The sequence below is a fragment of the Oncorhynchus keta genome, chromosome 25 (assembly GCF_023373465.1).
Source record: "Oncorhynchus keta strain PuntledgeMale-10-30-2019 chromosome 25, Oket_V2, whole genome shotgun sequence".
NCBI lineage: Eukaryota > Metazoa > Chordata > Actinopteri > Salmoniformes > Salmonidae > Oncorhynchus > Oncorhynchus keta.
Genome location: NC_068445.1, coordinates 32,135,619 through 32,153,271, shown reverse-complemented (window position 1 = coordinate 32,153,271; position 17,653 = coordinate 32,135,619). Strand labels below are relative to the sequence as shown.

Below are 17,653 nucleotides of genomic sequence, written 5' to 3'. Positions count from 1 at the left end.
TTACAGCCGACATAATTCGACTAAGGCCTGTTGTGGTTATTAGTGAAAGTGAAAGTGAAAGTAAGACAAGGGTCGTTTCTTATCTCGGTACGTTCAGCATCTTTATTTTCCATAATATAAACCCATTAACCCCAGAGGAACTTTACAAAAAGTTTAGTAAAAAACACAAGTAAAGTTTATCAAAACATTACAAGAGAACAAACGTAGCATTTCATACTTGTATTTAATATTTTAACAACACATATAGGGCAACAATATGGCGTAATGACAATCAAAACATCTAATCCTTGGTGTTGACAGGTATGGTGTAAGAAGTAACTTTCAACCCAACCAGGCCAATAGGCCAATGTGTTAATTTCAACCATTGACCTGGAGTTCTCTAGCCTGGTCCCAGATCTGTTTGTGCTCTTGGCAACTACATTATTCATCGTCAAGCCAAAGTATTTTAGCGCAAACAGACCGGCACTCAGGCTATATCATGATTCCTGGAAAATGAGTGCAAAGCATTATATTGACATGCATTTATGAAATAGAAGATCACATTTTCTATTGACTCATGGTGCTGGCTTAATGTAACTGGATAGAAAAACAAAGGCATGGAAAAGTGCAATAGAACATTCAAGAAAGAAATCATCACATTCTTCATTCTCATTAGCTTGGACTCTCTGCATTCAACAATGCTACATCTGGGTTACCAAGGCTCAGTCACTTCATGTAGTTAACCGATTGGCGCAGTTGTCCTAGGCACTGTATCTCAGTGTAAGAGGTGTAACTACCGTCCCTGATTCAAATCCAAACATCTGTCTGTGATTGGGAGTCTGGGTTTGGCTGGGGTAGGCTGTCGTTGTAGCTAATAAGAGTTGGTTCTTAACTGACTTGCCTAGTTAAGTAAAAATATATATTTATGAAATTGCAGCATCAGATTTATGGGGTTGATTGCTGCATCATTGTCAGTATCCTTTTTTTAGCATTATGTGATATACGTAACTGTTGTGGATGTGATGAATATTGATGTACATTGTCTTAGCTTCAGAAGCGTGTGCATATCCCACATTTTGTGTGCTTGTTCTAAGATGTATTCTTCAGATTTTTACTGAAGCAATTGTTCTCGAAAATTATCTTGAAAATGATGTATTCTAGCTAAGATTCTCTCTGAAAATACATTCTAAAGTGCATTTCTCATACATTTCAGTACTGTTTTCTAGATAGAAAGATGAAAAGTATTTAGCAAAAATCTATGAATAGTCTTGAAGTGTCTTTTTCAAATGAAAGTCACCCAAAAATACTGACTTTATCAAGTGTTCAGAAAAGTGGATTGGCACATGTATATTGTTACATTTGCATATTGTATTGCAATATTTCAGAAAATATTCTACATTCAACTGGTAAAGGTTACTTTTGATATGCAATACCGGTCAAAAACACCAACTCATTCCAGGGATTTTCTTTATTTTTACTATTTTCTACATTGTTGAATAATAGTGAAGACATCAAAACTATGAAATAACACATATGGAATTAGGTATGGAATCACGTAGTAACCAAAATAAAGTGTTAAACAAATCAAAATATATTTTATATTTGAAATTCTTCAATGTAGCCTTGTTGACAGCTTTGCACACTCTTGGCATTCTCTCAACCAGCTTCACCTGGAATGCTTTTCTAAAAGTCTTGAAGGAGTTCCCACATATGCTGAGCACTTGTTGGCTGTTTTTCATTCACTCTGTGGTCCAACTCATCCTAAACCATCTCAATTGGGTTGAGGTCGGGTGATTGTGGAGGCCAGGTCGTCTGATGCACCACTCCATCACGCTCCTTCTTGGTGAAATAACCCTTACTCAGCCTGGAGGTGTGTTGGGTCATTGTCCTGTAGAAAAACAAATGATAGTCCCACTAAGCGCAAACCAGATAGGATGGTGTATCGCTACAGAATGCTCTGGTAGCCATGCTGGTTAAGTGTGCCTTGAATTCTAAAAAAATCATGACAGTGTCACCAGCAAAGCACCCCCACATCATAACACCTCCTCCTCCATGCTTCACGGTGGGAACCACACACGCAGAGATCATCCGTTCACCTACTCAGAAAGACACGGCGGTTAGAACCAAAACTCTAAAATTTTGACTCATCAGATGAAAGGACATATTTCCACCGGTCTAATGTCCATTGCACGTGTTTCTTGGCCTAAGCAAGTCTCTTCTTATTATTGGTGTCCTTTAGTAGTGGTTTCTTTGCATCAATTCAAGCATGAAGGCCTGATTCATGCAGTCTCCTCTGAACAGTTGATGTTGAGATGTGTCTGTTACTTGAACTCCGTGAAGCATTTTGTTGGGCTGCATTTTCTGAGGCTGTTAACTCTAATGAACGTATCCTCTGCAGCAGAGGTAACTCTGGGTCTTCCTTTTCTGTGGTGGTCCTCATGAAAACCAGTTTCATCATAGCACTTGAAGGTTTTTCAGACTGCACTTGAAAAAACGTTCTAAGTTTTTGACATTTCTCAGATTGACTGACCTTCATGTCTTAAAGTAATAATGGACGGTCATTTCTCTTTGCTTATTTGAGCTGTTCTTGCCATAATGGACTTGGTCTTTTACCAAATAGGGCTATCTTCTGTATACCACTACCTTCTCACAACACAACTGATTGGCTCAAACACATTAAGAAGGAAAGATATTCCACAAATTAACTTTAAACAAGGCACAGCTGTTAATTGAAATGCATTCCAAGTGACTACCTCATGAAGCAAGTTGAGAGAATGCCAAGAGTGTGCAAAGCAGTCATCAAGGCAAATGGCAACTACTTTGAAGAATCTCAAATATAAAATATATTTTGATTTGTTACACAATTACCAGAAAGGTAATTATTTTAAACTACCTTAAAATAATTACCTTTAGGGTGTGGTGCTGCCTATACTATTCAAGCTACCTGTAATTACGCAATCCCAATGTACTATGCCTTCTGCTTACATTTTAAAAACATTCCAAATGACATCAAATGTGTTGGGATAGATTTTGATCAAGAAATCTTTAAGATTTGAATGTCTACTTCAGAATCTGCAACATCCATAATAAGTTTTCCACCCTAAGGTAATCATGAAAATTGCAATCTTTTAAAAATGATTGTTTTTATGTTCAGCCAAACCTTTCCTTCAAAATGGCCATCCATGTTTTGACCTAAGACTTACAAACTCACAGAATTTTGCTAATGTGTTTAATCTTTCCAAGAAGCTTACCACTGGGCACACACTGGTTGAATCAATGTTGTTTCCACATCATTTCAAAGAAATGGTTTTGAACCAACATGGAATAAATGTTGAATTGATGTCTGTACCCAGTGGGTTGTGCATTTCATGTAACATCCAGAACACTTCTTATTTGCTTTATTTCTCCAACATGCTAATATTTAGAAGTCAATTTTTGGGGGATTACATTCCCCCTGGTGGGTACTATAGACACACACATCAAAATCGTATTTATATTTAGTTTGTCCATTCTGTGAGACATTTAAGTTGTGATTTTGTGAGCAAGTATTATGAACATAATGCTGGAATCGCCTAGGTTCCTTTGGAGAAAAATGTCTGCTGGATAACCATATGTTACATGTTTGCCTTTTCTGGTGAGATAAATTAGGGAAAGACTGGCACCCAGGCTAAAGTATATTCTCACAAAGACAAATACTCACTTGAATCTCAACTTTAAAACTTTTTCTTCTTTTTTTTCTTTTTTTTTCCTGGCGTATCTGCGATGAATGTTTTGCCGATCAACATTCAAGGCAGAAATCAAACTGATTTAAAATTCACCATCTCATTCCTCATTCACAGTAACATACATTGTAATCGTTTGACAAAAAATACAATAAAGTTCAACTATAGGAGTAAAGGCTTTTCATCACAGAATCACACAGAGCTTGGAGGTGTGCTGTAAGCTGCGGTACGCCTTTAGCCGGTCCTTTTTACTCACTCTGGCCCCGACAACATGCGTAACACCAGGCATGCTCTCCACTGCCCGCCTCTTGTGTGCACGGTGCAACAGAATCCTATAAACACCTGTTATAGAACTCCTACAGTCCTTCCCCTGATTATTCAAGATATGCTCTGTGGTGATCCCTAGTGTCTCCAGTGCCCCCCTCACCTCAGCCTCATCCTCCTCCAACTCTGAAGGGGTGCTCTCGGCCAGATAGGATGGGTCCAGTTTAAAGGGCTCCATGGCCCGAGGGAAGTCTACACTCAGCAGCCACTCACAGCCCATTATCTGCTCTACACTGTAGCGATCTGAGGGCTGAGGCTGGAGGATGCCTCTGATCAGCCTCTGGCAGGGCTCCAGTATCCAGGAGGGCAGCACATAGGCCCCCTCCAGGATACAGCGCTTCAACTTGGCAACCGTGTCCGCCCTGAAGGGCATGCTTCCTGTCACCATGAAGAACAGCATGACGCCCAGGGCCCAGATGTCTACGAAGATGCCCAGATAGTGTTCGTCCCGGAAGAGCTCTGGCGCGGCGTAGGGCGGGGAGCCGCAGAAGGTGTTGAGAGTCTCGTCGCGGCGGCTTAGCGTGCTGAATCCGAAGTCTCCCACCTTGACACAGGTGCTGCAGGTGTAGAAGACGTTCTCTGCTTTCAAGTCACGGTGGATGATGCTGTTGTCATGCTGTGGGGCAGGTCAAAGATGTATCTGGTTAATACACCGGCATATACTGTAAATACATCTCAGACTCTTTAAATTACATTCAATCACAGGAGGTTGGTGGCACCTTAATTTGGGAGAACAGGTGTAAGGGGTGCGTAACCGGTGGCAGGGAAGTCAGACGCAGGAGAGCAGAACTAGGTAATAGCCGGAGCAGTTTAATCGCAAAACCAACGGCATGAAGAAATAGATAACATGGGTACAAAACTCGAAGCCCACCAGTAAACATGTGCATTAGCATTTACAACAAACAATTCCACACAAAGACATGGGGGGAACAGAGGGTCAAATACACAACAATTAATGAGGGAAATGAAAACCAGGTATGTAGGAAAACAAGACAAAACAAATGGAAAATTAAAAGTGGATTGATGATGGCTCGAAGACCGGTGACGCCGACCGCCAAACACTGCACGTACAAGGAGAGGAACCGACTTCGGTGGAAGTCGTGACAACAGGTTTGTGGTAATAACTGGAGCGTAATCAGTGGAATGGTATCAAACACGTGGTTTCCAGGTGTTTGATGCTTTACCATTTGCACCGTTCCAGCCATTATCATGAGCCGATCTCCCCTCAGCAGCCTGCACTGCATTCAATGTTGCACCACAGAAAATAGACAATGTTTTTAAGCACTTTTCATCTATGGTTGCGGAGTCTGAATTGTTCTTATGACCCCAGCATAATATTTATTTGGGAAACGATGACACAAGCAAATGAGGTCAGGAAGCCTTGTGATATTACTGACTCAAACACATACAGTATGGACACATAATAAGCTATATTAAAGCGTATGTGAGCAGGACTGTAGCCCTGGGCCAGGAAAATACCATGTGTTTGACAGCTGAGAGGATCTGAGAGAAGACGATCTTGCTGTCTATGTCGGACAGTTTCCCCTCTGAGCTGATCTTGGTGTAGAGCTCGCCTCCGCCTGCATACTCCATCACCAGATGTAACCGTGACAATGTCTCCACCACCTGCCACCCACCAGGAAGAAACAGAGAGGATGGTCAAGGCATCTACTGATAATTACACTACTCTGTTTAATTACACTACTCTGTTTAAAAGTGCACTGCACTGATGACATTAGTTTCTGACCATGCTTTGTGTAACTCATTACTTATCAGTAGTAGATGTTTAACAAGGCCTGGGAGGCTGTGTGTGTGTGTGTGTGTGTGTGTGTGTGTGTGTGTGTGTGTGTGTGTGTGTGTGTGTGTGTGTGTGTGTGTGTGTGTGTGTGTGTGTGTGTGTGTGTGTGTGTGTGTGTGTGTGTGTGTGTGTGTGTGTGTGTGTGTGTGTGTGTGTGCGTGCGTGCGTGCGTGTGACCCACCTCGTAAAGGCGTATGATGTTGGGGTGTTGCAGTCTCTCCATGCTGGATATCTCTCTGGATAGTAACCTCTGGGTCTTTTGGTCCAGCTTGGTCTTATCCAGGATTTTAATGGCCACCTTGTCTGAGGGAGGACAAAGGGAAATGTTTATTTATTTATTAGGATTCCCGTTAGCTGTTCCTGATGCAGCAGCTACTCTCCCTGGGGTCAGCGTTAAGCCTTTGTTATATACCTGAGGTCAACATAGAATTTAGAAATAAAAGGCAGGCATTGAGAGAAGAGTTAGGCAAAAATAAAGAGATATTCCTGTTTTAGCTCATGGCGTTTTATTCTCTATAGATAAAACGGTGCAATATTTTGTGGATGTCAACACACACTTCATATTTATATATCTCTATGCATTAGCAAGCTCTGTGGCTGATAAAACATGTCCATTCTATAACATTTCAAGCCAAACATAAATAAACACATCTACTGTTGCTAGCCCCAATTCTGACTTGTTATCACATCTGCTTCACTGATTTTTGCTCTCGTAAAAACCTGGGTTTTCTCCATGTTATAACACTAGAAGCTTATTACCTAAAAATGCATCAATTGAAAGTGTGGGTTCACAGCTACAGTCCAGATGTGTTGGTCATTACTGAGACGTGGTAGAGTGTTTTGAATACTGATTTTAACCTTTCTGGTTATGAACTTTTTCGGCAAGACAGATCTTCCAAAGGTGGCAATCTTTATCAAGGATCAGCTTCAGTGCTTGGTTATCTCCACCAAGTCTGTCCTCAAACAATTTGATTTGCTCTTTTTAAGCATTAAACTTTCAAATCGCTCTTTGTTGAATGTTGCTGGGTGCCATCGTCCTCAATCAGCTCTGGTCTGTACCCTACCTGCCTTAAGCTCTCTCCTGGCCCCTTACACTAAGTCTGAATTTGTCCTGCTAGGTAACCTAAACTGAGACATGCTTAAACCACCTGACCAAGTCCTAGAGCAATGGGACTCCCTAAAATCTTTCTCAGATTATTACCAATCCCACAAGATATAACTCCAAAGATTATAATCTCCTTTTTGATTTAACCAGGCAAGCCAGTTAAGAACTAATTCTTATTTACAATGATAGCCTACCCCAGCCAAACCCAGGCCAAGTGTGCGCTGCCCTATGGGACTCCCAATCACAGCCCGATGTGATACAGTCTGGATTCAAACCAGGTACTGTAGTGACACCTACCTCTATGTACTGAGATGCAGTGCCTCTGACCACTGCACCACTCGGGAGCCTGTGATGTTATCCTCACAAATAATCCTGATATATATCAGTCTGGTGTTTTCTGTAATGATCATAGTGCTCACTGTTTTAGCCTGTGTTCTTAATGGCTGCTCAGTGAAACAACCTGTCCTGATTTGTTATAGACGCTTGCTAAAAAACTTGAATGAGAAAGCCGTCATGAACTGGTTTCTGTAAAATGGTATAGAATCAGCTTTTTCCCTGTTTATCAAGAGTTGGAAAAACTTGTCAATAATCAACTGACTGGCTTTCTTGATTTCTATAATATTCTCTCTAGTGTGCAATCCGGTTTCCGTTCAGGTTATGGAAACCTTAAAGGTCCTCAATGATGTCACCATTGCCCTTGATTCTAAACAATGTTGTGCTGCTATTTTATTGACTTGGCCAAAGCTTTTGATATGTTAGACCATTCCATTCTTGTGGGCTGGCTAAGGAGTATTGGTGTTAGCACCTGGTTTGCTAACTACGTCTCTCAAATAGTGCCGTGTATAAAGTCAGAAAATCTGCTGTCTCAGCTACTGTCTGTCACCAAGGGAGTAACCTAAGGCTCAATCCTAGGCCCCACGCTCTTCTCAGTTTACATCAACAACATAGCTCAGGCAGTAAGAAGCTCTTTCATCCATTTATATGCAAATGATACAGTCTTATACTCAGCTGGCCCTTCTCCGGATATTGTGTTAAATGCACTACAACAAAGCTTTCTTAGAGTCCAACTAGCTTTCTCTACTCGTAACCTTGTTCTGAACACCTCCAAAATAAAGGTCCTATGGTTTGGTAAGAAGAATGCCCCTCTCCCCACAGGTGTGATTACTACCTCTGAGGGTTTAGAGCTTGAGGTAGTCACCTCATAAAAGTACTTGGGAGTATGGCTAGATGGTACAGTGTCCTTCTCTCAGCACATATCAAAGATGCAGGCTAAAGTTATATCTAGACTTGGTTTCCTCTATCGTAATCGTACCTTTTTCACCCCAGCTGCCAAACTAACCCAGATTCAATAAAATCAAATCAAAGTTTATTTGTCACGTGCGCAGAATACAACAGGTGTAGGTAGACCTTACAGTGAAATGCTTACTTACAAGCCCTAACCAACAGTGCAATGTTTAAGCAAAAAATAGGTATTACGTAAGCAATAGATAATTAAAGAAAACAACAACAACAAATGTTTAAATGACAGTGAAAATAACAATAGCAAGGCAATATACAGGTGGTACCGGTACAGAGTCAATGTGCAGGGGCACCCATGCCAAATCTTTTCAGTCTCCTGAGGGGGAATTTATTTTGTCGTGCCCTCTTCACGACTGTCTTGGTGTGTTTGGACCATTCTAGTTGGTTGGTAATGTGGACACCAAGGAACTTTAATCTCTCACCCTGCTCCACTACAGTCCCGTCGATAAGAATGGGGGCGTGCTCGGTCCTCCTTGTCCTGTAGTCCACAATCATATCGTTTGTCTTGATTACTTTGAGGGAAAGGTTGCTATTCTGGCACCACCCGGCCAGGTCTCTGACCTCCTCGCTATTGGCTGTCTCGTTGTTGTCGGTGATCAGGCCTACCACTGTTGTGTCGTCCGCAAACGTAATGATGGTGTTGGAGTCGTGCCTGGCCATGCACTCGTGGTTGAACAGGGAGTACAGGAGGGGAATGAGCACACACCCCTGAGGGGCTCCAGTGTTGAGGATCAGCGTGGCAGATGTGTTGCTACCTACCCTCACCACCTGAGGGCGGCTCGTCAGGAAGTCCAGGATCCAGTTGCAGAGGGAGGTGTTTAATCCCAGGATCCTTAGCTTAGTGCTGAGCTTTGAGGGCACTATAGTGTTGAACACTGAGCTGTAGTCAATGAATAGCATTCTCACATAGGTGTTCCTTTTGTCAAGGTGGGAAAGGGCCGTGTTGAGTGCAATAGAGATTGCATCATGTGTGGATCTGTTTGAGCGGTATGCAAACTGGAGTGGGTCTAGGGTTTCTGGGATAATGGTGTTAATGTGGGCAATTACCTGCCTTTCAAAGCACTTCATGGCTATGGACGTGAGTGCTACGGGTCTGTAGTCATTCATGCAGGTTACCTTAGTGCTCTTGGGCACAGGGACTATGGTGGTCTACCTGAAGCATGTTGGTATTACAGATTCAATCAGGGACATGTCGAAAATGTCAGTGAAGACACTTGCCAGTTGGTCAGCACATGCCCGGAGCACATGTCCTGGTTATACGTCTGGCCCAGCGGCCTTGTGAATGTTGACTTGTTTAAAGGTCTTACTCACATCGGAGAGTGTGATCACACAGTCGTCCAGAACAGCTGATGCTCTCATGCATGCCTCAGTGTTGCTTGCCTCGAAGCGAGCATAGAAGTGATTTAGCTCATCTGTTAGGTTCGTGTCACTGGGCAGCTCACGGCTGGGCTTCCCTTTGTAGTCTGAAATAGTTTGCAGGCCCTACCACATCGAACGAGCGTCGGAGCCGGTGTAGTACCATTCAATCTTAGTCCAGTATTGGAGCTTTGCCTGTTTGATGGATCATCGGAGGGTATAGCAGGATTTCTTATAAGCTTCCAGGTTAGAGTGACGCACATTGAAAGTGGCAGCTATACCCTCTACCCTCTACCCTGTAATCCATGGCTTCTGGTTGGGGTATGTACGTACAGTCACTGTGGGGACAACGTCCTCGATGCACTTATTGATAAAGCCAGTGACTGAGTGGTGTACTCCTCCATGCCATTGGAAAAATCCTTTACCATATTCCAGTCTGCGCTAGCAAAACAGTCCTGTAGTTTAGCATCTGCTTCATCTGATCACTTTTTTTATAGACTGAGTCACTAGTGCTTGCTGCTTTAATCTTTTGCAGGAATCAGGAGGATAGAATTATGGTCAGATTTGCCAAATGGAGGGCGAGGGAGAGCTTAGTACGCATCTTTGTGTGTGGAGTAAAGGTGATCTAGAATTTCTTTCCCTCTGGTTGCGCATTTAACATACTGATAGAAATTAGGTAAAACTGATTTAATTTAAAGTCCCCGGCCAAAAGGAGCGTCGCCTCTGGGTGAACAGTTTCCTGTTTGCTTATTTCCTTATACAGCTGACTCAGAGCCGTCTTAGTGCCAGCGTCCATCTGTGGTAGTAAAAAACCATCAACGAAAAAAAATGATTCAAACTCTTGGCAAATAGCGTGGTCTACAGCTTATCATGACATACTCTACTTCATGCGAGCAAAATCTAGAGACTTCCTTAGATTTTGTGCACCGGCTGTTGTTAACAAATATGCACAGACAGCCAACCCTCGTCTTACCAGAGTGTGCTGTTCTGTCTAGCCTGTGCTGCTAGCTGAATGTTTTCCATGTCGTCATTCAGCCACGATTCGGTGAAACATAAGATATTACAGTTTTTGATGTCCCGTTGTTAGCATATTCGTGATCGTACCTCGTCTAATTTATTGTCCAATGATTGTACGTTGGCAAGTAATATTGATGGTAAAGGCAGATTTCCCACTCACCGTCGACGGATCCTTACGATGCACCCCGCCCTGTGTCCTCTATACCTGTGTCCCTTTCTCTTGCCAATGACAGGGATTTTGGCCTTGTCGAGTGTCTGAAGTACATCCTGTGCGTCCTGCTTGTTGAAGAAAAAATCTTTGTCTAATCCGAGGTGAGTGATCACTGTCCTGATATCCAGAAGCTCTTTTTTGCTGTAAGATAAGGTGGCAGAAACATTATGTACAAAATAAGTTACAAATAACGCAAAAAAATAACACATAATAGCACAATTGGTTAGGCGCCAGTAAAATGGCTACCATTTCTTCTGGCGCCATTCAGATGACCATCCAACCCATGCTAGATTACGGAGACATCATTTATAGATTGGCAGGTAAGGGTGTGGAAAGATGTTCTTTACCATTCGGCCATCAGATTTGCCACCAATGCTCATTATTGGATACATCACTGCACTCTATACTTCTCTGTAAACTAATCATCTCTGTATACCCGTCGCAAGACCCACTGGTTGATGCTTATTTAAAAAACCCTCTTTGGCCTCACTCCCCCCTATCTGAGATATCTACTGCAGCGCTCATCATCCACATACAACACCTGTGCTGCCAGTCACATTCTGTTAAAGGTCCCCAAAGCACACACAACCTTGGGCTGCTGATCTTTTCAGTTCGCTGCAGCTAGCAACTGGAAAGAGCTGCAACAAACATTCAAACTGGACCATTTTATTTCAATCTCCTCATTCAAAGACTCAATCATGGACACTTACTGACAGTTGCGGCTGCTTTGCGTGATGTATTGTTGTCTTTACCTTCTTGTCCTTTGTGCTGTTGTCTGTGCCCAATAATGTTTGTACCATGTTTGTGTTGCTACCATGTTGTGTTGATACCATATTGTTGTCATGTTGTGTTACTACAATGCTGTGTTGTCATGTGTTGCTGCCTTGCTATGTTGCTGTCTCGGTCTCTCTTGTCGTGATGTGTGTTTTGTCCTATATTTATATCATTTAAAAAAAAATCCCAGCCCGTGCTCGCAGGAGGCCTTTTGCCTTTTGGTAGGCCGGCATTCTAAATCAGAATTTGTTCTTCACTGACTTGCCTAGTTAAAGGTTAAATAAAATGAAATAAATTTAAAAAATAAGTGACTGAAACTTTCCAAACTTCTGTTTCATTCTGTCACTATGGTAATGGAATGTTTATATTCAATATTCAGTTGATGTGGAATGTTGATCAATATCCTGGGAAATGTTCAGACCCTGATTAACATAGCTAGTAGCAAGCCTATGCAATGGAGAGTATCTGCAGATTTTTCTCTGGTTGAAGTGGCCTGGTTGTCCCTGTTGCATTTGTCATCAGCATTGAGGGTGCCACAGGGTTCAATTCTCAGGCTGACTCTTTGCTCTGAATACATCAATGATGTCGCTCTTGCTGCTGGTGATTATTTGATCCACCTCTACGCAAAGGACACCATTCTGATTACCTCTGGGCCTTCTTTGGACACTGTGTTAACTATCCTCCAGACAAGCTTCAATGCCATACAACTCTCATTCCGTGACCTCCAACTGCTCTTAAATGTAAGTAAAACTAAATACATTCATCGCTGCCCGCACCTGCCCATCCATCCAGCATCACTACTCTGGACGGTTCTGACTTAGAATATGTGGACAACCTCAAATACCTAGGTGTCTGGTTAGACTGTAAACTCTCCTTCCAGACTCACATTAAACATCTCCAATCCAAAATTAAATCTAGAATCGGCTTCATATTTTGCCACAAAGCATCCTTCACTCATGCTGCCAAACATACCCTAGTAAAACTGACCATCCTACCGATCCTTGACTTCGGTGATGTCATTTACAAAATAGCCTCCAACACTCTACTCAACAAATTGGATGCAGTCTATCACAGTGCCATCCGTTTTGTCACCAAAGCCCCATATACTACCCACCACCGCGACCTGTACGCTCTCGTTGGATGTCCCTCGCTTCATACTCGTCGCCAAACCCACTGGCTCCAGGTCATCTACAAGTCTCTGCTAGGTAAAGCCCCGCTTTATCTCAGCTCACTGGTCACCATAGCAGCACCCACTCGGAGCACACGCTCCAGTAGGTATATCCTTCTGGTCACCCCGAAATCCAATTCTTCCTTTCGCCGCCTCTCCTTCCAGTTCTCTGCTACCAATGACTGGAACGAACGGCAAAAATCACTAAAGCTGGAGACTCTTACCTCCCTCATTAGCTTTAAGCAGCAGCTGTCAGAGCAGCTCACAGATCACTGCACCTGTACATAGCCCATCTGTAAATAGCCCATCCAAACTACCTCATCCCCATACTGTATTTATTAATTTATATTGCCCCTTTGCACATCCTACCATTCCAGTGTTTAATTGCTATATTGTAATTACTTCGCCACCATGGCCTATTTATTGCCTTTACCTCCCTTATCCTACCTAATTTGCACATGCTGTATATATAATTTTCTACTATATTATTGATTGTATGTTTGTTTATTCCATGTGTAACTCTGTGTTGTTGTATGTGTCGAACTGTGTCACGCCCTGGCCATAGAGAGACTTTTATTCTCTATTTTGGTTAGGCCAGGGTGTGACTAGGGTGGGCATTCTATATGCTTTTTTCTATGTTTTTGTATTTCTTTGTTGTTGGCCGGGTATGGTTCTCAATCAGGGACAGCTGTCTATCGTTGTCTCTGATTGGGAACCATTCTTAGGTAGCTCTTGCCCACATGGGTTTTGTACGTAGTTATTTTCTGTTTTGTGTGTCTGCACCAGACAGAACTGTTTAGTTTGTGCCGCTTTGTTATTTTTTGTTCTAGTGTTCAGTTTCATTAAAAATCATGAACACGTACCATGCTGCACCTTGGTCCTCTTCTTCGAACAGCCATTACAGAACTACCCACCACCATAGGACCAAGCAGAGTGGCCAAAAAATTGGGGACACACGGGACGGTCGGCGGAGCCCGAGGATGGAACCAGAGCCAGCCAGGGTGAAATTGGAGGTGAGCGAAGGAAGCGAAGCAGAGACAGTGAAGGAGTTGATGGGGAGATTGGAGGAGAGAGTAATGAGAGAGTTGCTGTGTTGGTGCATGAGGCACGACATCCACCCGACGGAGCGTGTCCTCGATTTGATGCCACCTGAGTCAGCTCTCCATACTCGTCCTGAGGTGCGTGCTAGCCATCTGGTGAAGACTGTGCCAGCCCCACGCACCAGGCCTCCTGTGCGCCTCCCCAGCCCTGCACGTCTTGTGCCAGCTTGGCGCTACAGATCTCCAGTACGCGTTCTTAGCCCGGTGCGCTACATTCCAGCTCCCCGCATCTGCCGGGCTAGGGTGAGGATCCAGCCAGGACGGAGGGTGCCAGCCCTGCTCTCCAGACCTCCAGTGCGTCTCCTTGGGCCAGGATATCCAGCACTGACTCTGGGCACGGTTTCCCCAGCTCGCCAGGAGATCCCAGTGCGGCCTGTTCCAGCTCCCTGCACGTGCCGGGCTTTCAGTCTGGAAGAGTGGTAACAAGGCTACGCACCAGATCTCCAGTGCTCCCCCACAGCCCAGTCTATCCTGTGCCTCCTCCACGGACCAGGCCTCCGGTAGGTCTCCCCAGCCTGGTGAGTCCTGTGTCGCACTCCTGTCCGGAGCTGCCAGAGTCACACTCCTGTCCGGAGCTGCCAGAGTCGCACTCCTGTCCGGAGCTGCCAGAGTCGCCCTCCTGTCCGGAGCAGCCAGAGTCGCCCTTCTGTCCGGGGCCTGCTGCGAGGGTCTCCGTCCCTCACCAGAGCCGCCGCCGTAAAGAGGGCCCACCCGGACCCTCCCCTTGAGAGTCAGGTTTTGTGGCCGGTGTCCGCACCTTTGAGGGGGGTACTGTCACGCCCTGGCCATGGAGAGGCTTTTATTCTCTATTTTGGTTAGGCCAGGGTGTGACTAGGGTGGGCATTCTTTGTTATTTTTTCTATGTTTTTGTATTTCTTTGTTTTTGGCCGGGTATGGTTCCCAATCAGGGACAGCTGTCTATCGTTGTCTCTGATTGGGAACCATACTTAGGTAGGTCTTGGCCACATGGGTTTTGTGGGTCGTTCGCTCCTGCTGAATCCATATTCGGGTGTGAAATTCTGTAAGGGGTGCGTGACTGGCTTCAGGAAAGTCAGGCGCAGGAGAGCAGAACTGGGCAATAACAAGAGCAGTAAGCAAAACCAACAGCACACAGAACAACGAAATATGGGTACAAAATAACCCGTCGCGAACCAGTCAAAGTGCACAAGCACTATATATCAAACAATTTCACACACAGAAATGGGGGTGAACAGAGGGTTAAATGCATGACAAGTAATGAGGGAATGTAAACCAGGTGTGTGGGAAAACAAATGGAAAATGAAAGGTGGATCGGTGACGTCGACCACCGAACACCGCTTGAACAAGGAGAGGAACTCACTTCGGCGGAAGTCGTGACACGCACACACACAAAACACACTTCAGTCTTTGATGAAGCATGCAGGAATTCCATCCATCCTTAGGCAAACATAAGATCTCTAATCAATCCATATTTTCCAGGGCAGCAGTCGAACAGCAGTCAGTCTTTCTGTGGCAGATTCAAACTACAGGCCACTGGGTCAAAAACAGGTTGAATCAAGTGTTTCCACATCATACAAAAAATCAATGTTATGACATGGAATCAATGTGGGAATTTAGTGTTTTTTAAAAACTTTTTAACCCAAATCCGTAGATTCTTTGCGTTGATTTCACATTGAATACATGTTAGTAGACAACTCAACCAAAACTAAATCAAAACTCGATGTTGAAATGATGTCTGTGCCCAGTGGCAAACCACTGGCTCAATAGCAAACAGCTATCCAAGGAAATGTATTATTAGCTCATTGATGAAAACAGCTTGTCAGTCATCACTACGCTTTGAGATTTTGCTGGGGCAGAGGATCTGGGTTTTCCAATAAATATTTAACTCAAGCCAGCCTATTTAGTGAAGATTGGCCAGCCGGCCTACATATCTTTTCACTTTTTTATTGTCCATGAATGCATAATTCAAAAATTCAAAGGTTTGGTGAGCATCTGCAGTATAGCAGGGCTGTGTGTGTTATGTTAAATATCAGTTAATGTGTTTCCTGCCAGGCAGGTGTCTTCCTTACCTTTTGTGAGGGCGTGGATCCCCAGTTTGACGTGGGAAAAGTTTCCACAGCCGATCTCTCCACGGACCTTGTAGAAGCTGATACGCCGGCCCAAGGTAAGCTCACGGACCACCCTGTTAATAAAATAAACAGCCCTTACAAATGATCCAGAATAATAATACATGTGGTAATTAATCTTCTTTCATGTTTTTTTCTTAGAGAGCGTTGTCTTACTCCTACCTGTCCTTCTTCTCCTACCTGTCATCCTGCTCCTACCTGTCGTCCTGGCCCTACCTGTCATCCTTGCCCTACCTGTCGTCCTGGCACAAGTCCAGGTTTAGCCTCTCCAGGGGGGTGATGCGGTGGCCAGGGACCCCCTCGTCATCTGTAGTGATGTCCGAGCTCTCCAAGCGGCTCCAGCGTGCGTATCTCTTGTCTTGACCCGCTGTGCTCCCAGTCAAAACCCCAGCCCCAGACCCCCTGGAGCACCCCACTGTAGCCCCAGCAGGTCCCACCCCAGCGGGGCACACAGCCGTCATCCTACCCAGGATGCCTAGGATAGGGAAGGCTTAGCTCATGGCTGGAAGGGGTTCTGGTGCAAGGCACCACCTATGGATGAAAACACAGACAATAACTTGTTGTGTTGATGAGGGAAATACCCAGAGCCCTGTTCAATTCATCCTGTCAAACCCATTATCTGCGCTGCAAAATGCACATTTCTTGTATTGTATTCACGATCGCACCAAAAACATGTTAAATGTGGGAATCTCACCTTTATACATAGGGTCTATGTAGAGAGCTTTGCTGCTTCATCGAGTGTCCATACAATGACAGATAAGAAATAATTTATGATAATTTGGCGAGTGCTTATATTTGTCCTATTTCATGCATGTGTGAATTGGAAATGTGTTTCTTGCATATCCCAACTCTCCCGAAGAAACCCTAGGGTGAATGGGGTCACAACCAGGGTCCAACCCAAAACAGAGGCTACTAGTCTCTTTCTCCAGACCTTCAATGGACTGCAGTATGAAAATACTGCCTTAACCAAGGCAGTTGATGTTGGTTTTTGATCTGTAGCTCAAGTATGTTCAAGGAAGGTATCTCCAGAATGTTTGTAAGCACAGCTTGTTCCTCAATATCATTATTTTGGGGTCCGTTCCTTGTTCCTTGTCAAACATTGGCTCATTGGTGAAATTAGCATTCAGACAATATCTTTAATTAAATAATTCAAAAACCTTTATTAATGCAATTGCAGACAGAAGTTGACAACGGGAACATAGCACGCATGTTTCCGAGTAAGTTCTGCAAAATAGAAAAGAGTCCGAGTTGCTTTATTATTCCAACAGTCATATCTTAGTGATATCACTGCCTACGTCATTACCTTCCACTCATGAGACCAAAATCATGCCTACACAGCTATATAAACAATAGTTTTAGTGTTATCTAAAAGCTCAGCAGTAAATGTCCAAGTTGATTTATAGTGAATGTCTGACTAATCTCTTATCTCTTACACTCCCCTGCAGAGTTCTTTCTCACAGTCACACATTTCTCAGACAGTTTCTTTATAAGAGGCATAGATTAGAAAAGACTGTGGAACAATATTACACCTTTATAATGAATATATATATTGTTAATCTGTAGTCTAGGACCCTATAAATGTAAGGAGGGAGGGGTCTTTTACCCCCTCCCCTTCTATTAATACAATAAGCATAATAAATTATTATAATACATCAAACATTTGGTACAGCCCCTATCATGACCCCAAGGTGAACC

At 43.7% G+C, this 17,653-nt stretch overlaps 1 protein-coding gene across 1 annotated transcript; it reads right to left on the bottom strand.

Moving 5' to 3' along the window:
• Positions 1–108: 108 nt before the first annotated feature.
• On the bottom strand, positions 109–16,064 carry LOC118357883 (serine/threonine-protein kinase NIM1-like). The gene is made up of 4 exons (XM_035735194.2): positions 15,902–16,064; positions 6,005–6,126; positions 5,505–5,651; positions 109–4,641 (listed from the first exon to the last, which is right to left on the bottom strand). Exons 1-4 carry the CDS (start codon positions 16,062–16,064, stop codon positions 3,886–3,888), a joined length of 1,188 nt encoding a protein of 395 aa, XP_035591087.2. The 3' UTR covers positions 109–3,885.
• Between the last annotated feature and the right edge of the window lie 1,589 nt (positions 16,065–17,653).